General features: G+C 43.2%; 1 protein-coding gene across 1 annotated transcript; it reads left to right on the top strand.

Annotated features, from left to right (window-relative positions):
* The first annotated feature begins 602 nt into the window (after positions 1-602).
* On the top strand, positions 603-25,918 carry LOC117509987 (S-adenosyl-L-methionine-dependent tRNA 4-demethylwyosine synthase TYW1-like). The gene is given in 3 exon segments (XM_034169595.1): positions 603-1,492; positions 1,494-2,354; positions 25,577-25,918. Coding segments are annotated over 3 exon segments (2,043 nt in total). The 5' UTR covers positions 603-652.
* Positions 25,919-26,953: the final 1,035 nt, after the last annotated feature.

The following is a 26,953-nucleotide window of genomic DNA, read 5'->3' as shown; positions in this document are numbered from 1 at the left end:
GCTTGTCCCTTGTTTTCAGCCGAGATCACCACAGCAGTTCCAAGTTGGATCTACATATTGATTTGACATCATGTTGACACTGGATACCCTTCCGGATACAACTTATTACATTACATGGAGAATGGACATGGGCGGGTTAAAACAGGGAACCATCCGTACTGCAAGGAAGCCCACTTAACTGCTTGGCCAACAGTGCTACCTTCTGCAGCAGTGTTGGTGATGGGGAGGTGATGGTCTAATGGTGGGGGAAGGGATGGTCTAGTGGTTAAGCATTGGGCTTGAGACCAGAGGATCCTTGGTTCAAATCCCAGCCTGATTGGAAAATCACTAAGGGCCCTTGGGCAAGGTCCTTAATCTCCAAGTTACTCACGGTGTGTAGTGAGCATCTTGTATGGCAGCACCCTCACATCGGGGTGAATGTAAGACATTATTGTAAAGCGCTTTGAGCGTCTGATGCAAATGGAAAGTGCTATGTAAGTAAATGCAGTCCATTTCCAGGACAAATACTACTCATAATTTTTTCTTTCGTGACTTTACAAAAGAAAAAAGTCACGAAAGAAAAAAAGTAGTATCAGTCCTGTGAACACCTGTGAACACGTGACACCAACATGGTTTCACGCATCAACACAGTACACTGAAGAGTTAACAAAAAATGAATTCTACTATGTTCGTCCCAAGCATACGGAGTTTGGTCGGGCTTATTTTGTTGTTCATGAATCATGCGTGTGCCTCGGATCCTGAAGTCTCTCAGGATGCCCGCAGTCCCAGCCGGAGCTTTTTCACTGTGGTCTGGAACAACAGGCTGTACTTATATTCGGCTGCTGCAGTTGTTTTGGGGATCTGGTTTTCACTGGAGATGGCACTGAGGAAGCAAAGTTTGGCTGGTAGAAGCAGCTTGATGGTCAACAGTGCTGTGAAGAAGAACCATGAGCGCTCTTTGAAAGAAAATGAGGTCCATGTGGGAGGAGTTAAAATCTTTTACGGCTCACAGACTGGAACAGCAAAAGGCTTTGCAAAAGACCTCTCAGAAGAGGTGAAGGCTTTGGGTATATCAGCTGAGGTGATTGACATGAAAGACTACGACCCAGACGACCAACTTGCTGATGAGTGTGCCAACAAGTCGGTGTGTGTGTTTCTTTTGGCCACCTACACTGATGGACAGCCCACAGAGAATGCTGAGTGGTTCTGCAAATGGTTGGAGGAGGCATCCACTGACTTCCGATATGGGAAAACCTACCTTAAAGGCCTGAGATATGCAGTGTTTGGTCTTGGAAACTCTGCCTATGTTGGCCACTACAATACAGTTAGCAAAAATGTGGATAAATGGCTGTGGATGCTGAGTGGTATGAGAATTCTGACCAGGGGAGAGGGTGACTGTAATGTGGTGAAGAGCCGTCATGGCAGCATCCAGGCAGACTTCGCAGCCTGGCAAGTCAAGTTTCTGAACCGCATGCTGGCCCTGGCTAAAGGTGAGAAGAAGAGCTGCAGTGGAATCTGGAATCTGTCAGAAGAATGCCAGAACCTCGTGTAAGAACAACGAGGATGTCCAGAATGAAGAAAAGACACCCCTGCAGAATAACAACTCTGAGGATGAGTTGTTGGAGTCGAGCAGCGATGAGGAGTCCAATCTGCCAGATGGGGAAAAATCACATTCAGTTGTTGATGTGGAGGATCTGGGCAGCATCATGAACACTGTCAAGAACGTAAAGATCATAGATGGCCGAGGAGACGGCCAGATGATCCTATCCAAGTTGAACGGTGTCAAGAAGCTCGAAGATGAAGCAGAGAGACGAGATATGATCACCCCTGCTTTAAGAGAAGCACTGACAAAACAAGGGTACAGGCTCATTGTAAGTCACTCGGGGGTGAAGCTTTGTCGTTGGACCAGGACCTTAGAGAACCACCAGAACATGATTTGGCAGTTTCGAGGTGTCCCTGGAGTGAAACCAGAGCGGTTTGAGGAGGGCTTGGCTGTCAGACACTGTGCCCTTTCTTTGGTGGGTGAGCCAATCATGTATCCTGAAATCAACACCTTCATTCGCCTCCTGCACTCCCACCGCATTTCCACCTTCCTGGTCACCAATGCTCAATTCCCTGATGAAATCAGGAGCCTGGTTCCAGTTACCCAGTTGTATGTGAGTGTGGATGCCAGCACCAAAGAAAGTTTGAAGAGGATCGACCGACCACTTTTTAGGGACTTTTGGCCGCGGTTCCTGGACAGCCTCAAGGCCCTGGGAGAGAAGAGGCAGCGGACTGTTTACAGGCTGACCTTAGTGAAAGCCTGGAATGTGGAGGAGTTGCAGTCTTACTCTGAGCTCATTGCTTTGGGTCAGCCAGACTTCGTTGAGGTGAAGGTGCAGCTCCATCCAGAGATGGGAGTTGTGTTCGTGTTGGCGATCCTCCTGTCCTGTGCGCCAATAGCATTTCTTGTATATTCGTCCATGAATTGTTCTGTGAATTGTTCTGTAAGTTGTGTTTTGTAGCATGGCCCAAGCAGAGGGTCATCCCTTTGAGTCTGGTCTGCTTGAGATTTCTTCCTCAGAGGGAGTTTTTCCTTACCACTGTTGCTCTGGGGGTTGGTAAAGTTATACCTTACCTGTGTGAAGCGCTTTGAGGCAACTCTATTGTGATTTGGCGCTATATAAATGAAAATAAATTGAAATTGAATTGAATTGAAATGCAACAATGCAATCATGTTCCAAATTATGTAGTTTACACTGGGAAAAAGGAGAATGTAATACAACAAATAAGAGGACAGAGAGAAGAGGAAGTAAATCTCCAGGGAGATGTTTAGCATGTGTGCTGATTACCAAACAGACACTTCACCTTGTGTTTATCTTCTTCTTTGCTCTCATGCACCTCTTCTTTTTGCCTTTCATGTTTCCTGTGCCTTATCTCACCCCCCCCCCCCCCCCCCCCCCCCCCCCCACACTCACACACACACACACACACACGGCTGACCTGAAACATGGTTTTTTTATGTTTGCTTGTTTTTTGGGGTGGGGTGGGGGTGTTGCTCAGGAGCGCTGTGTGTTGCGTTCCACTGTGGAGCTCCACAGGTTGCTAAACAAGCAGTTGAAAAATGGGCCAGTCCTGTGCGCAGTCAAGGATTGATCGTCCAGATACCTCTGTGAGCTCGTTTTCTCCCCCGGTATTCCCTCTTTTTTTCATCTTTTCATTGTTTGTCCACATCTTTCTTTTCCTCCTCATTGTCTTTTTCTTTCACTTCTCTTTCATTTCCACACTTTTCTTTCGGTCTCTCTTTACCAACTCATCCATATCTCCCCTCCTCCTCCTCCTCTTCTGTCTGGATCAATTCTGTCCTCTGCTCTTCATCATCATCATCCTCTCCCAAATTCACATCTTTTTGGTTGAATTGCCTCAAAATGTTTTTTTTTCCTCCCTTCCTCCATATCTGACCTATACCTCGTCGCTTCCTTCCTCCCTCTCGCTGTCATGACAGCAATAGAGGCTGTCCAATAAAACAAGCATAAAAACGCAATCTCTGCCTGGGCTCAATTTACGCCGCCACACACATAAACATGCGCACACTCAAACACACAGCAGTAACATAAATCAGACGTAAAAAGCCAGTCCCTATCTGCAGCCAATTTCCATAAAGACACCAGGAGGCTGCACCAGGAGGAGGCAGGATGTGATTGGATGTATGTAAAATGTAATGTGTTTACTTATACTGTGCGTGTAATGACTGTGTATTACCATTCAGGTGTGTATTTTTATGCACATTTGTGTGCTTGTGTTAATCAGCTCCCATGTGGTTCTCACGATTTTAATGATCTTTGTTTACACTTTACACCACAGACATCATCGTGTTTTCCTTGCGGGACGTGCACAGACACACTAACACATATGGCCATAGTAACACATGTTGTACAGTATAAATACACATGAAAGGCTTTTGCAAAGAACTTCATGAATATGAAGGAACATGCCGAACACATTTCATTCATAAGAGAAACATTTTATTGCTACATATACAGCAAGCAGGACTAGAACATACAGGACTGGAACGCACATACTTTATTACAAACCAGCTACAGTATGTATTCAGATGGCCCCTCCTTAAATACAGATATAACATGTGGATGGACCTTGAAAAAAATGGCTGGGATGTGTGACACCACTAATTAAGACTTGAATCCCCTAACACGTAAAAAAAAATATATATATATATATATATATATATGTATATATATATAAATTGTTGGGGTTAATATATTTGTTATGTAAATATTACAATATATTTCATATAGAATATCTGAAAGAAGCATGCTTGCAATATTATTTCCGGCACTTGTAAAGTGCCTCACACTATTTCTTAACCTTAGTTGAGCATTTCGTATGCTTGCCTCGCTCTCAACATTGCAATATCCAGTTTAGGTTTATGGTCCAAACCAAACAATATTATCAAAGGTTCATTTATGTAGTTAGCTTGTTTAACATACTTTACTATCAAAGGTTCTAAATTGCATGGTGTCAAGTGCCTAGAGACAAAAGCTAACATTAACTAGTTTCTAACTGTTTTCTTAAGTTACAGTTCAACCAATTAGCATTAAATAGTTATAGCTAACACCTGTCTTACCTAATTTGAGTTAAATAATGTTCCTAACAGTCCTTTCCTAATAATAACTACCTAGTATTAGGTAGGGACCTCTTGATAGGCCCTATTGTTACTGCATAGTCAGTCTGTGAAATACAACCTCTGTGTCATGCAGCAGGGCGGCTGTGTTCCACTGTGTGGGGTAAGAGGCAGTGTACACCCTCGATAGGATGCCAGTCTATCACAGGGCAACATATAGACAGGACAAAATGGTAAAAAACAGATCCAACCACTGCGGAAGCTCTCATGCCCACTCAAAGTTTTCAGCATGTGCAAAACTTTACAATAATCAGCTGATAAGCAACACTTAATGAATGAGAAAAGAATTTGTCCAGAACAAAAATGGACACAAACTGATATCTAAATTTAATTTCTGTTGCTCATCCATTTCCTCAATCCGTCACAGTGTGACAGCTGCTTAACGTTTTGAATGTATCACGAGCAAGCCTCATCTGCAAATACTGAAGACTCAAGTATGATACAGCCAGTTAATTTTCAGACATAGTTCAGTTAGTGTGTGAATTCAGTGTGAATTTAGTGTGAGCATTCATATGGGTAATGAACAGGGGCAGCTCTACTATGCATCAGCTATTACTGAGAACACAACACTGTCAGGTCCCCCAATGGAGCAGTGATCAGGGACGGCTCAGCATAACTTCAGCTGTAACACGAGGACCAGAGCTGGGACCTGTGCAGGTGATGTAGACGCTGGCAAAACAAACTATAGAGTCAGTCAAAAAAGAGCAGGCAGGTTCAAAGTCAGGAACCAGAGACAAACAGAAATGAAGCAAACAGAATTACAAAGGCAAACAGAAGCTGATAACTAAGTTCAGCTATACAGCTCACTTCAACATTCAAAACACAGCATATATGCACTAGCCACGAGTGTGGAGGAGTTGACTTTATGCTCCACTGCTAATTGCTGAAGATGAGGAACAGGTGAGACTGAAGGCTGTAGACCAGGGAGAGTGACATCAGGTGAAACCAATGAATGGCTGATGGGAAATAATGACATAATGTGCCTTTTTTGTGCAGTAAAATGCACAAGTACCCAGCATTGTTATGGTTAAATGAGCTGATTTCTCTGCAGCAGCAAATCTGTGCAGTATGCATTTTCTATGGACACACAGTTTCATTTTATGATTCCTATTTTAATTCATTTGCACAAATGTGGTGGTGATGGTTGTATTTCCACACTTGTGTACCTTGGAGGAAAATGTACATAGAATGTAAAATAACTGCATGCGAAAAAGAATGGATGACATCCATTATGCATGTATTGATTGAAATGAAGTTCACTCACTCACTCACTCATCTTCTACCGCTTAGTCCAGTTAAGGGTCGCGGGGGACTGAAGCCCATCCCAGCAGTCATAGGGCGCGAGGCGGAGTACACCCAGGACAGGACGCCAGTCTGTCGCAGGGCCTGAAATGAAGTTCTTATTATTATAATTACAAATTGTGTTTAATGTGACAAGTCTTTTTACTGTGTAATGCAAAACAATTTCTAAAAGTTATTAAATCTTAGTTTTAGTGTGATGCAAAAGAGACAATACAATCCAGAATTATGTCTGTACAGTTGTGGACATACGTTTACATACATCTTGCCTAAAAAAATTCAGACTCAATTTCCTTCAAGTACATGTTTTGTTTTATCAAAAAAAAACTAGCAGGGAGATTTTGTAGAAATTTGTGATTGTGTTGTGTGTTGGGGGGGTGTGGCTGGACATTTTGGTGTTCTTTTCTTTTCTTTGCTCTCCAGGTGGTATGAAAACTGATTTGTCTGTGGAGAAGGTGCTGGCTGAAGAGTCCTTCACCCTCATCAACGTTATGTGCAGCACCTGTGGATGGTGCTCACATGCAACCTTAAGGACTTTCAGCTGAAGCAGATAATTAGATGGCATTCTGCATTTAAGCCATGAGTGATTCAAGCAGAATTGCCGGGAACTCGACCTTGTGATGTTCGTTTGTGAGACGCTGAGGACCGCGCCTGGGTTTGACACATCGTGCCTGTGAAGCAGGAAGGGTGAGGGACACATGCTGTCAGCACACATCAGAGGTGATTAATTGTTTGACTACTTGTTGATAGTAACTTGGTATTTTGTTACGCAGTATATTTGAATTGTGATGAGAATTGTGCAGCTCGCTTCTCACTGCTGTGGCGTGCGGACAACTGATCCTCCACCTGTTGTGAGAAGCTGCTCATTTACATAAAGCTTAAATACAGACCTGAATGTGTTGCTGATAGTGTGTGCCTTTTGAAGGATATTGCTTGTAACTGCTGACTTACCTCACCTCTTCTATCCTTCGCAGAGAGTCGGTTTGTCGTGTCCACCTGGGGGGTGTTTGGCGGTAAAAGTGAGTCCAGAAGCGCCGGGCTTTGATCCTTTTAGGCGCTGGAGAGCGTGCCAGCCTTCACTCCACCAGACTGACGCATCCTTTGTTCATTCACTTTGTTATGCACCAGGGGGTGGAAAGAATAAATTGTTTTGTTATTGGAACCGCTTTCTGGTTATTTTAGCGCTGGGTTCCGTCAGACGCAGGTCCGCTCCTCAACCCGCGTCGACACATAACAGATTGTTTCACATCTGACAGTGAATATATTAGTGGTGGACTGGATTATCACCATCATTTAGACAAAGTGTGATGTCCTTCCTGTTGTAGTGACACAAACCAAATTGTATTCCTGCTGCAATTTTATTTTAAAAATACGCCCATGTTATTATTGTTGCTCAAATTTTGTTAGAAGACATTTTTTATGAAAAAAGCAGTGTGATGTCATAGCAGCATAAAGGATTCTGAGTAAGCTGTAATGATAAATATTTGTTGTGTTATTCTGTTATTTAAAAAGTTTTATTCTAGTCCTTGTGGTGAGTTTGTTAAAACTTGGTAAAGCTTATTAAACTGATATCCATAACTGACTGTGATGTCAAAATTAAGAAGAAACGTAGTACTATGAGTGAATGGTGGCTTACATGTGGCCTCACTTTCGCCACCTTGCCACTCCCTGCATTTATTGTTTCTTCGTCATGCCACTACTGTGATCGCACACAAGCACCTTGGTTTGTTTGTTTTTTTTCTTGCAGTTCTTGTTGGTTGACTTGATAAGTACATGTTTCAGGCTTCATGTGGATGCCTGAATATTCATGAGGTAATTTATATTGGCCAGTTATGGTTGAATGTGGGTGTGTAGAAGGTAGGATATGACACAGATCAACACAAACGCAATTCACTGTAGTTTGATTTCTGAAGATGGTTTTACTTGCAGGTGGCCATGCTTTTGGAAGTCTGTTTTTATACGCCATTTTTGCTTTTTGTTTGTACGTATGCTTTTAGTATGACTCCTACACAATGCTTTAGAAATGATGCCCCAGGTTGGTAATGATAGATGTAATGATGTAATAATGTAATGATTTGAGAATAATTTAATAAAAACACTGAACTGCTGGACTTGTGTAGATAATGGTCTGTACGTTTGCATGACTTGAAGGCCCACTAGTGGCAATTGTGTGAATTAATGTACATGTAGTCAATTAATGTCTACTCTTTTTCCATATGTTATTTAAATAATATCACTCACTCGTCTTCATCCACTTACACCAGTTAAGGGTCACGGGGGAGGGGCAGGAGCCTCTCCCAGCAGTCATAGGGTGTGAGGTGTAGTACACTCTGGACAGGATGCCAGTCTGTGGCAGGGCAACATACAGACAAACAAGCACATGCACACCATTTTAAACACAATTTAAAGTTTCCAATCCAACTTACATGCATGTGTTTGGATGTGGGAGGAAGCCTGGAGGGAACCCATGCAAATAAGGGGAGAAGGTGTAAACTCCACACAGAAAGGCCACAGGAGAGAATCGAGCCCATGACCTTCTTGCTGTGAGGCAACAGTACTCCCATGCAAATAAGGGGAGAAGGTGTAAACTCCACACAGAAAGGCCACAGGAGAGAATCGAGCCCATGACCTTCTTGCTGTGAGGCAACAGTACTAACACAAAGCCACTGTGCTGCCCTATAAATAATATTTACAAGATCATTTTATTTCAGTTTTTATACGAGGGCTGTCCATAAAGTATAGGTCCTTTTTATTTTTTCAAAAACTATATGGATTTCATTCATGTGTTTTTACGTCAGACATGCATGAACCCTCGTGCGCATGCGTGAGTTTTTCCACGCCTGTCGGTGACGTCATTCACCTGTGAGCACTCCTTGTGGGAGGAGTCGTCCAGCCCCTCGTCGGAATTCCTTTGTCTGAGAAGTTGCTGAGAGACTGGCGCTTTGTTTGATCAAAATTTTTTCTAAACCTGTGAGACACATCGAAGTGGACATGGTTCGAAAAATTAAGCTGGTTTTCAGTGAAAATTTTAACGGCTGATGAGAGATTTTGAGGTGACACTGTCGCTTTAAGGACTTCCCACGGTGCGAGACGTCGCGCTGCGCTCTCAGGCGGCGTCGTCAGCCTGTTTCAAGCTGAAAACCTCCACATTTCAGGCTCTATTGATCCAGGACGTCGTGAGAGAACAGAGAAGTTTCAGAAGAAGTCGGTTTCAGCATTTTATCCGGATATTCCAGTTAAAGGAGATTTTTTTAATGAAAGACGTGCGGACGGGTCCGCGCGTCGGGACGCAGCCGGTGCGGAGCGGCGGCACAGGAAAAACACCTCCGTGTTGATAACCATTTGTAAAATCCAGGCGGCTTTTGATGGCTTTCAGTGGAGTGAGTATATGAGAAATTGTTTAACAGCTGGACATGTTCCAACTTGTCCTTAAGGCTTCCAACGGAGGTGTTTTTCCTGTGGTGGAGCGTCGCGGCGGTTGCGAGCCGACGTGCGGACCCGTCCGCACGTCTTTCATTAAAAAAATCTCCTTTAACAGTGGAATATCCGGATAAAATGCTGAAACCGACTTCTTCTGAAACTTCTCTGTTCTCTCACGACGTCCTGGATCAATAGAGCCTGAAATGTGGAGGTTTTCAGCTTGAAACAGGCTGATGACGCCACCTGAGAGCGCTGTGCGACGTCTCGCACTGTGGGAAGTCCTTAAAGCGACAGTGTCACCTCAAAATCTCTCATCAGCCGTTAAAATTTTCACTGAAAACCAGCTTAATTTTTCGAACCGTGTCCACTTCGATGTGTCTCACAGGTTTAGAAAAATTTTTGATCAAACAAAGCGCCAGTCTCTCAGCAACTTCTCAGACAAAGGAATTCCGACGAGGGGCTGGACGACTCCTCCCACAAGGAGTGCTCACAGGCGAATGACGTCACCGACAGGCGTGGAAAAACTCACGCATGCACACGAGGGTTCAAGCATGTCTGACGTAAAAACATATGAATGAAATCCATATAGTTTTTGAAAAAAAATAAAAAGGACCTATACTTTATGGACAGACCTCGTACATTGTCAGAGTTTCAGTGGGTTCGGGTTTTCAAACACTAATATAAATTAAATTATATTTTTATAGTGCCAAATCACAACATAAGTCAACCCAAGGCACCTCACAAGGGTAAGGTCTAGCCTTACCAACCCCAAACATCTTTAAAGAGGATGTAAGATTCCAAAAAATCATAGAAATTGATGGAATTATTTTTAAAAGCTTCTGAATGACTAATTGTAATTGTTTGGTTAATTAGGAACCTTTGGCTGTATGTAAAGGTTTACCCAAAGAACCAGTGGATTTAAGGTATGGTACCCCAGCCACCGTACAATCTAAAAACAGAAGTAGGAGTTTACAAACATTTGCTCCAAATGTCAAGAGACATCAGGATCACAACCAAGGCATTGATGAGGGCCCCTTCACACATAACACGACTGAAGCCGATTGGCGCACGAAGGAGGAATTGCATGCCATTCATGAAAAATCAGAGTCACCTCAAACACCTCGCACACCTGTCGATACAACTGTTCACACACACAAGTGAATGCCCTGTGCGTGCTTATTTGATCCCCCTCTCGGCAGGTGCCAGCCAAATTCCAGGAGTCGCACACAAAGATCTAACACCGCTCACTGCACACTTAGTAAAAGTGGGGATTTTTGCGCACCTGGTATGATAGTAGACAGCAGGCGATCACATTCAACCTGTCTGTGAAAATTGTCAAAGTGCAACACGAGTGTGGTGTCACCTAGCAACACACATGAGTGTAACTGTGCCAAGCCCCCCCCCCAACACACACACACACACACACACACACACACAAATGCCATGTAGAGTGTGTCATCGTCGCCCTCCCTCCCCCCTTCAACACAAGTGACTTGTGGAGTGTTACCACCACCGCCAGCACCCCCAAACACACACACACACACAATGAATCCAACATTGTCAGCTGTGGCTGAAGGTCCCAGGGTGCAGTCTCTGTCCAGCGGAGTGCGCAGCAGGACCAGCTGACTGCTGTGTCCTGCAACTCAGCTGGAGTACACGCAGTGCACATGTGTGGGTGGGTGCTCACACCCTCATCAGGAACAGCCAGCATCTGAGCGCGCTGCACGGTGTGAAGCCACCCGGCCAGCTGATGTCACTTCCACCACGTAAATTGTAGTTTACATGACAGACAGAGTGGAAGTGAAATAAAACAAGTAAGGGTAAAGGCATGAACTCATTCTTGTGTGATTGCTTTGCTCATATGTTTTTCTGTGGAGATACAACACAGTCAGGTGACCACAGACTGTCAGCTGGATGTGACCGTGCATGCAAGGTGTCAAATTAAAAACACAGACATCAGACAGATGTAGGACAAACACATAATAATACATACATTAAATTAAAATCATAGAACAAAGCAGCAGAGAGTGAGCCTTTTTTTCTGTGACCTGCCCAAGTCCGCTGACAGAGGTGGGCGAGTCCCCCTGTGACGTGCAGCTGTTCAGACATCTGTGCTCACAAGTCATAGCTGGGGAACACCTGTACTGGCTTGTAGGATATTAGGTCGCATAACTACAGCATGACGCGCGGACGTTAGCATGCTGTCCTCATGTGGAAATAAATTAAAATGCATATTGCTGCAGCTGACCGATGCATCAGCACACTACAACACTGGTGAATATCATGCCATGCAGGAAATCACCTCACGGGATGCCCCCGCGAGACACATGCCACTGCGGGATTTAATAATTAAATTAATTAATTATTATTAATAATTAAAACGGGTATTACATTTGCCGCGGATCACTGTGCGGTGGGCACACCATGCTGGCTGCATGTGTACATGACGCGAGTGTCCGGCTCTTCATGAGACGGGAGCTGGCCAGCTTGAGTGCATCAGGTAATTCATATAAAACATAACAGGGAGAACAGTAATCCCCATCATTTCATTACTTCCTGGTGTACATCTACACAGAGGCTAAATCTGCTCTTTATAACAGGAATTAATTATGATAAATTGTGGTGTTTTATAAATTTTTCCCTCCACTGCTGTGTGTGCGACTTTCCACATGCTCGCACTGTCTTTGTGCGCACAAACACAGGCATGCACGAAATAGTTGCCGTGGTATCATGCATGCCTGTTTGACTGTGCGTCCCTCCCGACAGCAGGTGGAATGTTTCGTGGTTCCCCATTTCGTTTTTGGTTTGCGGCTTTTCCTCCGGTTTCTGCATCTTTCGTATTATGTGTGAAGGTCCCTAAAGAAGTTGGAGGCATCAGACAGAAATCAGACATCGACAACCCCCAACACACACACACACATGTTGTAGTATGATTCGCAGTTGGCTCATACCATTAAGAACATATATAATGTTTAATATTGCAACAGACAGTTGCTGGTTTTCGTTTCTTTATAATTTTCAGATTTCACAAAGAAAATTATTAACTGTGAATATGACAATGATGTAACAAAAAGTGTCAATTACATCTACTTCTTCTTTGTCTGTCGGTTGTTCCCGTTAGGGGTCGCCACAGCAGATCAATTGTTTCCATCTCACCCTGTCCTCTTTATCTTCCTGTGTCACACCAACCACCTGCATGTCCTCCCTCAGCACATCCATAAACCTCCTCTTTGACCTCCCTCTTCTCCTTCTGCCTGGTGGCTCCATCCTCAGCATCCTTCTCCCTATATACCCTGGGTCCCTCCTCTGCACATGTCCAAACCATCTCAATCTCGCCTCTGACTTTGTCTCCAAACTGTCCCACCTGAGCTGTCCCTCTGATATGTTCATTCCTAATCTTGTTCATTCTTGTCACTCCCAAAGAGAATCTCAGCATCTTCAGGTCTGCCACCTCCAGCTCTGCCTCCTGTCTTTTTGTTAGTGCCACCATCTCCAAACTGTACAACATAGCTCAATCAATCAATTTTATTTATATAGCACCAAATCACAACAAACAGTTGCCCCAAGGCGCTTTATATTGTAAGGCAAGGCCATACAATAATTATGTAAAAACCCCAATGGTCAAAACGACCCCCTGTGAGCAAGCACTTGGCGACAGTGGGAAGGGAAAACTCCCTTTTAACAGGAAGAAACCTCCAGCAGAACCAGGCTCAGGGAGGGGCAGTCTTCTGCTGGGACTGGTTGGGGCTGAGGGAGAGAACTAGGAAAAAGACATGCTGTGGAGGGGAGCAGAGATCAATCACTAATGATTAAATGCAGAGTGGTGCATACAGAGCAAAAAGAGAAAGAAACACTCAGTGCATTATGGGAACCCCCCAGCAGTCTAAGTCTATAGCAGCATAACTAAGGGATGGTTCAGGGTCACCTGATCCAGCCCTAACTATAAGCTTTAGCAAAAAGGAAAGTTTTAAGCCTAATCTTAAAAGTAGAGAGGGTGTCTGTCTCCCTGATCCGAATTGGGAGCTGGTTCCACAGGAGAGGAGCCTGAAAGCTGAAGGCTCTGCATCCCATTCTACTCTTACAAACCCTAGGAACTACAAGTAAGCCTGTGGTCTGAGAGCGAAGCGCTCTATTGGGGTGATATGGTACTATGAGGTCCCTAATATAAGAAGGGACCTGATTATTCAAAACCTTATAAGTAAGAAGAAGAATTTTAAATTCTATTCTAGAATTAACAGGAAGCCAATGAAGAGAGGCCAATATGGGTGAGATATGCTCTCTCCTTCTAGTCCCCGTCAGTACTCTAGCTGCAGCATTTTGAAATAACTGAAGGCTTTTCAGGGAACTTTTAGGACAACCTGATAATAATGAATTACAATAGTCAATAGCTGGTCTCACTACTGTCTTGTAAACTTTCCCCTTCACTCTTGCTGATATTCTTCAGTCACAAATTACTGCTGCCACCTTTCTCCACCCACTCCACCCTGCTTGCACTCTCTTCTTCACCTCTCTACCACACTCTCCATTACTTTGAACAGTTGACCCCAAATATTTAAACTCATCTACTTTCACCACTTCTACTCCTTGTAACTGCACTATTCCACTGGGCTCCCTCCCATTCCCACACATGTACCCAGTCTTGCTTCTACTGACTTTCATTCCCCTTCCAAAGCATATCTCCACCTCTCCAGACTAGACTCAACTTGCTCTCTACTCTCACTACAGATCACAATGTCATCTGCGAACAATATAGTCCATGGGGACTCCTGTCTGATCTCATCCGTCAACCTGTCCATCACCACTGTAAACAAGAAAGGACTCAGAGCTGATCCTTGGTGTATTCCCACCTCCACCTTGAATGAGTCTGTCATTCCGACTGCACATCTCTCCGCTGTCACACTATTCTTGTGCATGTCCTGCACTACCCTAACATACTTCTCTGCCACTCCAGACTTCCTCATACAATACCACAGCTCTTCTCTTGGCACCCTGTCATAAGCTTTTTCTAAGTCCACAAACACACAGTGTAACTCTTTCTGGCCTTCTCTGTACTTTTCCAATAGTATTCTCAGAGCAAACATTGCATCTGTAGTGCTCTTTCTCGGCATGAAACCATATTGCTGCTCACAGATCTTCACCTGTTTTCTAAGCCTAGCTTCTACTACTCTTTCCCATAACTTCATGCTGTGGCTGATCAACTTTATGCCTCTGTAGTTACTGCAGCTCTGCACATCACCCTTGTTCTTGAAAATAGGAACCAGCACACTAGGAACCAGTCTCCACTCCTGAGGCATCCTCTCACTTTCCAAGATTTTATTAAACAATCTAGTTAGAAACTCTACTGCCATCTCTCCTAGACATTTCCATGCCTCCACTGGAATGTCATCTGGACCAACTGCCTTTCCATTCTTCATCCTCTTCATAACAGCCCTCACTTCTTCCTTACTAATCTCTTGTACTTCCTGATTTACTCTTACCACATCATCCAGCCTTTTCTCTCGCTCATTTTCTTTATTCATCAGCTCTTCAGAATATTCCCTCCACCTTCTCAGCACACACTCCTCACTTGTCAGCACATTACCATGTGCATCTTTTACCACTCTAACCTGTTACACATCCTTTCCAGCTCTGTCCCTTTGTCTGGCCACTCGGTACAAGTCCTTTTCTCCTTCCTTACTATTCAACTTCTTATACAGCTCGCAATATGCCTTTTCCTTCACTTTTGCCACTTCTCTTTTCACCTTATGCCGCATCTCCTTGTACTCCTGTCTACTTTCTTCATCTCTCTGACTATCCCAAAACTTTTTCGCCAGCCTCTTTCTCCTTATGCTTTCCTGGACCTCTTCATTCCACCACCAAGTCTCCTTGTCTTCCTTCCACTGTCCAGATGTCATACCCAGTACTGTCCTAGCTGTCTCCCTCACCACATCTGCAGTACCTTTCCAGTTGTCCAAAATTGCTTCCCCTCCAACCAGTGCTTCTCTCACCTGCTCGCTAAATTTCACACAACAGTCTTCCTCCTTAAGCTTCCACCATCTGATCCTTTGTTGAGCTCTTACTCTCTTCTTCTTCTTCTTTACATCTAAAGTCATTCTACAAACAACCATCCTATGCTGTTTAACCATACTCTCTCCTGCCACCACCTTACAGTCTCTGATTTCTTTTACCTTGCATCTCCTATAAAGAATGTAGTCCACCTGTGTGCACCTTCCTCTGCTCTTATATGTTACCCTGTGCTCCTCTCTTTTCTTAAAGTAGGTATTCATCACAGCCATTTCCATCCTTTTTGCAAAATCAACGACCGTCTGTCCTTCCCCATTCCTATCCTTGATACCATATCTACCCATTACTTCCTCATCACCTTTGTTCCCTTCACCAACATGCCCATTGAAGTCCGCTCCTATCACCACTCTTTCATGCTTGGGCACACTCTCCACCACCTCATCTAACACACTCCAGAAAGCTTCTTTCTCCTTCATCTCACAACTTACCTGTGGGGCATATGCACTGATGATATTCATCATCATCCCTTCAGTTTCCAACTTCACACTCATCACCCTGTCAGACACTCATTTAACCTCCAACACACTTTTAAGATACTCTTCCTTTAAAATTACCCCAACACCATTTCTCTTCCTGTTCTCACCATGGTACAGTAACTTGTACCCACCGCTGATGCTCCTGCTCTTACTTCCCTTCCACTTGGTCTCTTGCACACACAATATGTCTACCTTTCTCCTCTCCATCATATCAGCCAGCTCTCTCCCTTTACCAGTCATACTACCAACATTCAAAGTCCCTACTCTCATTTCCACCCTTCTAGTTTTCTTCTTCTCCTGCTGTTTGTGGAAACATTCTCCTCCTCTTCTTCGCCATCTTCGCCCAGCAGTAGCCCAATTTCCACCGGCACCCTGTTGGGCAACAGCACCGGTGGCGGACGTTGTTAACCCCTGCCGCGACCGATCCGGTATAGAAATTCGATTCTTAGTCTGCATAGTTGGGTTGGCTTGTTTTACTCCAGATGCCCTTCCTGACGCAACCCTCCTCATTTATCCAGGCCCGGGACCGGCACTCAGAATGTACTGGCTGCACAGCCCATGTGGCTGAGTTAAAAAGTGTCATTACATAATCTGCAGTAAAAAAAAAAAAAAAATCATAGAGCTTACTATATGCACAGCTTGTCATGATGTTGTGGTTTACTCCCTGTGTTGGTTGTAATTTTGTCCTGTACCCAGTCTGTGTCTAGTTATCTTTGTGATCTGTTCCTTGTCTGTGTCCCTGTGTTGATTACCATTGGGTCTCAGTTCTGTTTCCGCTCATCTGTTTGCCGTGTTGTTTTCCTGTGTTTGCACTCTGTACACTTCTTTGAGTTCCATGTTGGTTTTCTGCCTTTGTTTTCTTGGTTTTGTACTTGGTTATTTTGGTGTTCTCCTTTTCAGTTTGATTAGCATTATGAGATGTTTTTGGTTCCACTCACCCCTGGGTTTCTTTTGAGTTTATTCACTTTGTGTGTGTGAGTTTCTGTGCGTGTGTTTTCTGGTCTCCCCTATTTTTCCTGAGCACTCCACACCTGCCACTCGTTTGGTCATTTATGTTTCAGTATTTAAGCCTGCACTGTTTCCAGTTTTGTTGCTGGATTCTTCTTTGGTTCTTCCGGTGATTTAGTTGTGAGTATTTGAATGGTCTTTGTTTCCTCCCATTCATGAATTGTGAGTTTTTGGACTATTTTTGTCACCTCCATGTGTTTGCTTTTTATTGACATCCCTTTGTTTCAGCCAGACTCATGTGAACCCCTTTGAACTCTCTTTGTTTTTCGGACTGCACTCTCAGGTTTTGGACAGTAAATCACCTTTGCAATTACCTTACCTCTCGTTTTGGTTCTTGGGTTCATTCAGACACTGCTAATGCAACACATGATCTAAAAATGACACTGAGAATGAACATGAATGTACATGAAAATTCAGTAAGGTATAGCTTCTATTATACATTCCAAATCTAAGGTGGAACTCTACTAGTGTATACTAAGGTACTCCTAAATATTAAAAAAAAAAAAAAGCCAGAGGAGCTACCGTAATTTAGCCTATAACTAACCTAACAGACCTTGCTAACCAAAAAAGCTAAATAAAGCCAATAACTTGAGTATAAAGCACAATAGTGTGGCTACACCCTACAATAACTATTATAACAACCAACACATACAACAACAAACATAAACAAGTGTCTATCAATGTTAACTTAACAAAGAGAACTGGCTATGTTGTTAGATATGACAGACCTTGCCAGTGGTGGGCACAGATAACCAAAAAATTAACTTCGATAACAGATAATTAGATAACTGAAAAGTTATCTTTGATAAAGTTAAACTGATAAACCACCCAAAAATGTATCGGAAGTTACAGATAACTGATAAATTTCAGTATTGTCTCCGGTACATTTGCAACTTTTAACAAGCTGATTTTGAGTTTAACACCACGATCGCTTCTGATAGCATCAAAGGCGAGCACAGAGCCAAACAATGAGCCAGCACTTCTGTCTTTGAGTGTCTTGCCCCCTGCTGGAAGGTCCAGTTTACTACATGGCTTCCAGCACAAATGCAGCTGAGAGGAACCACAAAGCTCAACTCTCTACTCAATCACAATACTGCCGTCAGGCCGAGGTCTTGAAAAATAAAGCAGTGCTGAGTTATGGTTTGGTGTAAATAAAATGAATACTGATAGAATAACTCCATTAATGTCAATTCTGTCATTTCTGCAAAGTTAAGATATAACATATATCTTTTAATGTTGAATAATACATTCATTCTGAAGTTTTGTGACAAACACAGACCGATGGCATTCTGGGTAAAATGTGCCTCCGCGAACACTGATTGGTTATGTAAACCAACACATTAATGTGAGGTGTGTCGTGTGTTGGTGTTTACAGATAAATGTGCTTTTGTAAAATATGCCAAAAAAAAAAGGTATTTTCAAAAAAAAAAAAGAAGCCAAGTTGTAATTAGATAACCCGTCTGATATAACCGGTGTCAAAATAAATAGAACACTGCCATGATCTACTGGTTCCAGTGTGAGATTTGGCCCTTTTCAGGTGATTTTTCATTGGTGCAAGAATTTTTTGGATTGCACTGAGTTTCAGGTTAATCGCGCGTCCTGCATCGTTTAGTATACATGGAGTAACGAGCTGTGTTTAACATCTCACGACCACCTCTCACACTGTGCCTGTGCAAACACCGCAGACCTGTCTTGTAATGTTTTTTGTTTTGTTTTGTTTTAACTTTGATGTCTCCCATCGAGCATTTTTGTAAATTAAGCTTGAAAAAAAGCTTCTGTTTATGTTTTGCTTCTGAAAACATGAGTCCAACGTGTGGTTTTTGAACATACAATGTGTGTGAGAACATATATTGTGCGCTCTGAACTTTTACACCGTGCAGTTCTGTGGTACAGTTTGAGCTGGAACTGAGAACAGTGATTGAAAATATCAGCCCAGCTTCAGTTTGAATATTGCCATGAACACTATTGGCCAGTAGATGGCAGTAGACACTTGCCAAAACAAAATTCCAGATAATCTGTGTCTGCTGCTACTCTGCTACGTTTAAGATGCATGGAATTGCATTTTTCATGTCATGAACGTACTGAGATTATCCTATACCCATAATGCACAAAATGTATGCCTCTGGATGACTTGGGTGATATTGCCGTCGTATCAGTATGGGGTTAAAAGAAATTAGTTTTTTGGATTTTTTTTTTTTTTTTTTTTTTTTTTTTGGGTGACCAGTTTGGTGCCTTTGTTTGCAGAGGAAAGAGCGTTTTTTTCTAGAAGCAGCTCTCCTCTTTTTGCAGAGGGTAGAACTACACATCTGCTACAAAACATTTAACAGGTAAGTGCTCAACTGATTTAAAATTTTATAAGAGTTTGTAGCTGTTCAGGTTTGTTTACCACATTAACGGTCTAAAAATTATTGGAAGATAAGTAGTCCGATAATGGTTTTCAAAGTTATCTGAAAAGATAATCCGATAATGAAAACATTATCTTCGATAATTATCAGATTATCGGAACTGTGCCCACCACTGGACCTTGCCTATGACAGCTGCTACAGCCGGCTCGATAAGCTAATGTTGGCAGCTAAGTTTAGCTAATTGTAACCCACTTTTCCCTATTATTAAAAAGCAATTAGTATATATTCACAACCATAAAGCGTACAAGATATAAGTACTGCAGGAAAGGATACAGAAGTAAAATAGCTCCTGGCTAAGAAGAGCTCAGGGCTAGCAGATGCAGTAACATGTAGGCCAGGGTAGTCGGTAACCACACTCTCACGAGCGCCACTAGCTTAGCTTGTGGCAAGGTAAAAGTGGACACTCTCATTTTGGCCGAACGTCTGAACGTCTGTGTTAGTACGTGGCTTACGTGCTTGATAAATTCATGCGCAGAAAGTAGTTCCTGTGAGATAATGAGTATATTTCATCTAAATTAATTCTAAAATTTACCAGTAATAAAATTATGAAGATAACTGAAGTTTTAAGAGTGGCCGTAATAAATATTTAAGAAGCTTAAAGTTTATGAGCAACTTCACCTGTTATTGCTCAAGCACATTGTAAACACTGACATGATGCAGTTTGATGCGGAAGAGTTCAGAAAGATACGAATTGGAATGGTTTCATTACCATTTACAGTTAGCGATGAAAGACTTGGGTATTAACTTTGTGTTAAAGTCAGAACAAGAAGATGCATTGAAAGAGATCTATCTGGGAAGACACACATTCTGTGTGTTGTTGCTCCAATGAGAGTGGCACACTGAGCAGGGTGGTGAAAGTAGTCCGGCGAGCTCAATTTGTGGGCGTGAGCTATCCCACAATGCCAAAATAGCAGAGATGTTGGTCCAGTGAGAGCAGCACTCTGAGCAGGGTGGTCCGTAACTGGCTCAACAGAGAGGGATCAATTAACACTAACAGTGACAGTGGTAGGTGTGTACATGTACGTTTATGTTGATGTGAGAGATCTAAATCTATGTGTATACACGTATACATGTGTGGTAAAGTGAGTAAGGATGACAAGCTGTATCAGTGTCATATTTCCACCACATCACAGATGGGTCCTATCGACCATACAGGGAGCTCTTAGCCATGACAGGCACCCTCACTAAATACCCCTGTTACTGTAGGAGAGGCGCACACCGTAATCATACAGGTAGCATGAGGGTGCCAGGAGATATGGAATATCCTCTGATCAGCCACACTATGGAGATGATCACCAAACCATCTCGCATACTCGTAAGGATGAGGGTTATGACCACAAGGTATAGGACACAGGCCCAACCCCAGACAGTTTACAAACCAAATAGAAAGGGTGGCCACCACCTAAGACAGCACACAAGGGGCAAGACCAGGCACTGCCCCAGAGCACCAACGTGACTGCTTAGACCAGACCTGGGCAAACTGCGGCCCGAGGGCCACATGCGTCCCTTTGCATGTCTCTGTCCGGCCCACATGAGATCTGTGATTATTATTACATATATTAAAAATGTCAAGCTTGTGTGTTGCAAATCATTAGAGAGGTTTATTTAGGTATATTTAAATATCTACATATTATTACAATAATAAAAATTACCTATAAAATCTATTAAACAGGTAATTTTTTTGTAAAATTTGTAATGGGAGACAGCCGAGTTATCAATGGTGTTTCCCTCGGACATAATTCAGGTTCCCTATGTGGCCCCTTGTAAAAATTAATTGCCCACCCCTGGCTTAGACTGAAGTCCCTACACCAGAGTCAAAGGGAGCCAACTTCAGCTACCGGCACCAGTCATACACTCATGCCATCAAATTTACCAAACATTCAGAGGCAAATAATGCACACAGTCCAGAAAGGGCACCCTAAACACAGCACCCCAATCTCCATCCCCAACCAATTCCATGACATTGTTCCACTCCATGCTCATCACCCTGAACACCTGTCAACCAAGGGTGAAGACAAAACTGGACTAAATATTTATTTTATCCTGACAGTTTTGCTTACTGAGGCTGCCTTATTCTTCACAGTTATGTTGTATGCTTTTTCTGTTGTGTATTTTTTTGTCTACTGATGCCCCGTTTTGACATCTTTCTCAATACCATAATTGGCTGATATTAAGCTTGGATCCAACACCATCACTTTAAAACCTCTCTAACACAGCTGGCGTCCCTCTGTACAAGGGATCTACAAATCACTTACGAAATTAATAACAATCATTTGTTATCTATGAGGGGAGACGTTCTTGCACCAAAGTAATCTAATATTTCATAGAGTGGATTGCTGTAGTGCTGAAAATTTCGTTGGCAGGGGGACCGCAGAAACATCATGCATTGTGGATTGGTCTGGCTGACAATCGAGCTGCTTATTAATGTCAGTCTCACTGCTGATACAAATTCTGCGTATCAGCTCGATGCATCTCTGTGCCTCCTTTTTGGACTTGAGTGTCCTCATTTTGGAGGTCATGGAAGCGGCCACCCTACACACAGGGCCTGTCGGTGACGACAGTGTGACCTGTCTTAGCTGACAGCGACAGAACGCACCACTTTCCTGTAATAACTGGTGCTACGTCTAATCCTATTTCCTTTAGGTGTGTACTTTGGACGTACATGCACTTAAGTGTGTGTAGATTCTTAAATTGTGTGTCGGGTGAGATAGTGTCCATGCGAATGTGAATGCACAGTTGGGGCTATGTTTTGTGTGTTTGTGTGTGTGTGTGTGTGTCCAATCCCTAATACTGTTTCTGTGCTGATTCAGCGAAGACCTGATAGACCTGCAAAGTCCTGGCCAGGACTGCAATTGGGCATCACTTGTTCACTGACACACACACACACACACATACTGGGGCACACACAAGGATGCTTCAGGCAAAAATCAAAAAAGTGCCATTTTTGGTCTGACAGTGGGGGTGCATGGGAAATCACACATCAAAGTGGGCTCTATCTGGCACCTGGTGCAAAGCAGCACACAGCTCAGTGCAGGTGTCACCACTAGTGTACAACCGACACAGTCGTAAATTTCACACCCAGTGTCCATGTTGTGTAACTAATTAGTACAACTGCACTTGTTTGTATGCCTATGAATGTACTGGTCAAACACCTCGTTCCCACATACGTATCCTTGACAACCATTTACCAATTTGTTACCGAATGTGCCCAGTGCAACTCAGTAAAGCATTAAAGTTATTTTCCATTGTGGTCCTCCAAAAAATAAAACAAAAAGAATACTGTATGTCCGGATGGTGCATGTTGTCCTCCTCCTTCACCTCTTTCACAGGATTCATCCAGCCCACTGCCCCGGCCTGCATTGCCAGGCCTGCTGCATTGAACTTGTTTCCATTGTGGTCCTTCAAAAATAAATAAAAACAATAAATCCAGATCATGCACATCATCCTCCTGGCCAAGACACGTCCTGCTTGTTGCCCCAGCCTGCACATCAGGTTATGGCTGACCCGGCAGCAGTTTTGTGTTTTATGCAATGGCACTTCCTCTGATCTTAGGGACATGAAGTTTGGGGTTCCGCAGGGATCCATTTTAGGCCTCCTGCTTCCATTTTAGGTACCACTTGGAAATATACTGTAGCATTTTGGGATTCTCTTTCATTGCTATCCTGATGACACCCAATTGTCCATGCAGATATTGGATGTCTAGTATCTTTCTACGTTTAAATTCTGATGAGACTGAAATGATGGTTCTTGGTCCAGCAAGGTATCGGCATCAATTTGATCAACTAGAGCTTAGCTTAGGTTTGTGTGTTATAAATCATATGGACAAAGTGAGGAATCTTGGGTAATTTTCGATCCTATGTTGTCTTTTGACCTCCATATTAAACATTATGAGGACTGCTTTCTTACATTTGCGAAATATAGTGAAGATTCATCCCATCCTGTCTATGGCTGATGCTGAGACTTTGTTTCATGTATTTGTCTCTGCTAGATTGGACTATTATAATGCTCTATTTTCTGGTTTGCCGCAGTCCAACATTAGGGGGCTTCAACTGGTTCAAAATGCTGGACTGCCAGACTTTTAACACAAAGCAGAAAGTTTGTCCACATTATGCCCATTTCGGCCTCCCTACACTGGCTTCCAGTCGCTGCAAAATCGGATTTTAAGGTACTGTTATTAGCTTATAAAACTGTTCATGGACTTGCACCTTCCTATCTGGCTGACCTTGTTTATATATTAATAATCTAATGATTATTATATACAATTTTAGAGAAAGAGACAAAAATAAATTTTTTGTCTGTCTGTTTGTCAGCAGGATAACTCAAAAAGTTTTGAACGGATTTTGATGAAATTTTGTGGAGTGGTTGGAAATGACAAGAGGAACAAGTGATTAAATTTTAGTGGTGATATGGATCACGATCCGGATCCAGGAATTTTTTAAAGGATTCTTCACCATTGCGGATAGGGGGAATTTTGACATTCTAGTTTCTAACTCCACAAAAACAAGGCAGAAAAGCTTGAAAAAATTAGGGTGTAACATAGTCAAATGTTCTATCAACAACAAACTTTGGTGATGATCGGATCCGGATTCCAGATCTGGTGATCTAGAATATGCAAAAATATAGGGAAAATAGAAAATGTGTCAGTGTGAGGTGACAAATGAAGCTAGATATGCACAACTAACACCAAATTGTAGCTGAATCTGTACTGATTCAGTAAGGTGTCATCAGATTTGATGTAGCTTCAAATGTTATGGAGCTAGATCCAGAAGAAAACCGTCATTAACGAAAAATCGTTTTTATACAATAACTTTTCAACTAATAAAGACATAAAAGTGATTCCAAGTTCTAGTGGTATGTTTTCATGGTCAAGGATGTCAAATATACAGGAAAGAAAAAAGTGTATGTATGTTTGGTTGTAACACTGATTTGTTGAATAGATCACTGTGCCAAGGAGGGAATCTCTTTAGAGTCAGTGACCCTATGGCCTTGGCGGAGGTTTGCACTCTCTGAGTGCTTCTAGTTAAAAACATTTTATTCAGTCTATGTTAGCAACATAGCAAAAGAGGTTCTTCAGATTTGCAAAACACCAAACCGACCAGAAATCCCCACCAATGATCCTCCTCCACTGAGCAGCCAACGTGAACGGACAAAGCTGAGGCTGATGCTGCCAAGTGGGCCAGGTACCACCGATGAGCCCGACCCCTCAGTCCAGAGGAGGAAACTGGAAGCCAGTGTAGTCGGCTGATGGTGATGGAAAAGTACTCCTTATTTTGAATACAACACAAGCTGGTAGTGGCAACCTTCTGTGCCTTCCCAAGTGTCCCCAGCACAACCGCACAAATTGCCGATATGCGATATGACGATACTTTCTGCAACAAAAAAAATAGCATGGATTTATGTTCAAAACAACAGTTCATTCTTTTTGTATTTGAATATTTTTACTTTTTCTATAAACCATGTAAATGAAACTTTCTAACTATTTCATGTGCTTACTCGTACTGTGGAGCATCATGTAGGCATAGTGTGCACTCTGAGGACATCTGCATCTAAACACACAATCGAGGAAACTAGCCAGCTGTGTGACACATTGGGATTTTCGCCACCACGCTGCATCTCCACCAAGACTGCAGAAATTTCCCTGCAACAGCGAGACTCGGCATCGGCTGACTGTGTTCACATGAGCACCTGAAAAAAAACAGAACATTGACATGTTTGTGTTTTCCATATATATATGCATGTAAACTGAACAGGCTGTTTTTGTTCGACTTATGTTCATTCAAAGTAGATTAGATGTGATACAATTTATGATTTACAGATGTTCTGTATGTGTATTTTAGACAGGTAAATCTCCATTTAGCATAAACATTTTTCTACAATATTATACCTGATAAAATTTGACAACAGATATAGAAGTAAAATTTTATTTTATTTAGTATCTTTTTTCCCCTATCCCATGTGGGTCTACCAGCTTTTCGGATAAGATTAGCAATCCTTTGCAATGGAAACGACAACGATTCAAATGTTCTAGCCTTGAGGTGACGGAGTAGCAGCTCTGGCAGGACACAAGCTACAAAGCTGCATCTGTGGCTGGAAAAAGATAACATCAGAGAAGGGACTCAAGATCCATCAGGGTAGGAAAAAATGCTTGAGAGAGCTTGGCGAGGGGCCCTCGCATTGACCACTACTTCCTTAGAGGTGGGGCAAATCAGTCGATTGAAAGCCCAGCGGCAGGATAATCACCACAGACCACAGGGTATCAGAACCCCAGACGAAGCTCAACCAAGCATGGATCCACCTACGGAGGTGAGCCCGGAGCCCATCCAGCCACAGATGCAGTAGAGAGGAAGATGGAGGGGCGAAAGCCTCAAATCTTGTGGCCTAAATCTAGCCAGAAAAAGGAGTGGGAAACCATCAACATAGACATAGTCCATCTCCTAGAGGGGTTGAAAGGAGGTGTAGAGAAGAAGCTGGTAAAGATTGGAGAAATCATCTACAGTTATGGGGCAGAGCGATTTGGGGTGAAAAGCGAGCGCATAAGGTCCGCAGGAACAAGCTCATGCCAAGTCCAGGAGGCAAAGAGAGATTGAAAAGGCTTGTGAAGGAAAGAAGGTTGCCTGAGAAAACAGTGGAAGAGGGCCGTGGAAGAGGAGAGGAAAGGACTTGAGGCACTGCAAGGTGACATCAAGCAGCGGCTGGCAATGCTGAGAAGAGCTGAATGCCTGAGAAAGCAGTACAAGAAGGAAGGAGAGAACGAGGAGTGCCTTCTATAGAGATCCTACAAGTCTGTGAAAGCCCTCTTGTCAATGAGAAATCTGGAACCCTCAAAGCACCCATAAGGGAACTAGAGGAGCACCTGAGGAAGACCTACTTCGACAACCAGAGGCGGCGTGCCAGCCAGCATTCCAGGTGACATGCCACCAATCTAACCAGCTGAACACCAGATGGAAACAAGGCCCCCTACATGGAGCGAAATTGAGAGCACAGTAAAGCGGGCAAGAGCAGCATCAGCCCCTGGCCCAATGGAGTCTTGAGGTACCTCTGGAAGCTGATGAGATTGGCATGGGAAAAAAGGAATTATACCAAAGGCATGGCGAAGGGCGGGAGGGATCCTGATCCCAAGGAGAAGAATTCCCTCAACCATCGAACAATTCTACCCAGATAGTCTCCTGAATGTGGAAGAAAGATATTCTTCAGTGTTGTGGCTCAGAGGCTCTCAGCTTTCCTGCAGAAGAACAACTTTGTTGACACCTCAGTGCAGAAAGCAGGGATAAGTGGATTCTCAGGCTGTCTGGAACACACAAATGTCATCTGGCACCAGATACAGATGTGCAATGAAGGAGGAAGACCTGCATGTTGGTCTTCCTAGATCTCCCCAATGCCTTTGGATCCGTGCCTCATGAGATGTTGTGGGCAGCGTTCACTTCTTCCAAGTACCAGAAGCCATCACAAGGCTGGTCAAGCTTACTTCCAGGACCTTCAGTTTTGTCACAGCGCAGGCTAGCACAACTGCCTGGCAGCACCTCGAGGTTGGCATTATGGCGGGCTGCACCATTTCCCCCATTGGCGTTTACTATGGCAATGGAGCTCATCATCCGAGCATCGCGAATGGGTGGTGTAAAAAC

This window comes from Thalassophryne amazonica, chromosome 5 (genome assembly GCF_902500255.1).
Source record: "Thalassophryne amazonica chromosome 5, fThaAma1.1, whole genome shotgun sequence".
NCBI classification, from domain to species: Eukaryota; Metazoa; Chordata; class Actinopteri; order Batrachoidiformes; family Batrachoididae; genus Thalassophryne; species Thalassophryne amazonica.
The sequence above is the reverse complement of the archived record's forward strand: the minus strand, read 5'-3'. Positions and strand labels throughout refer to the sequence as shown.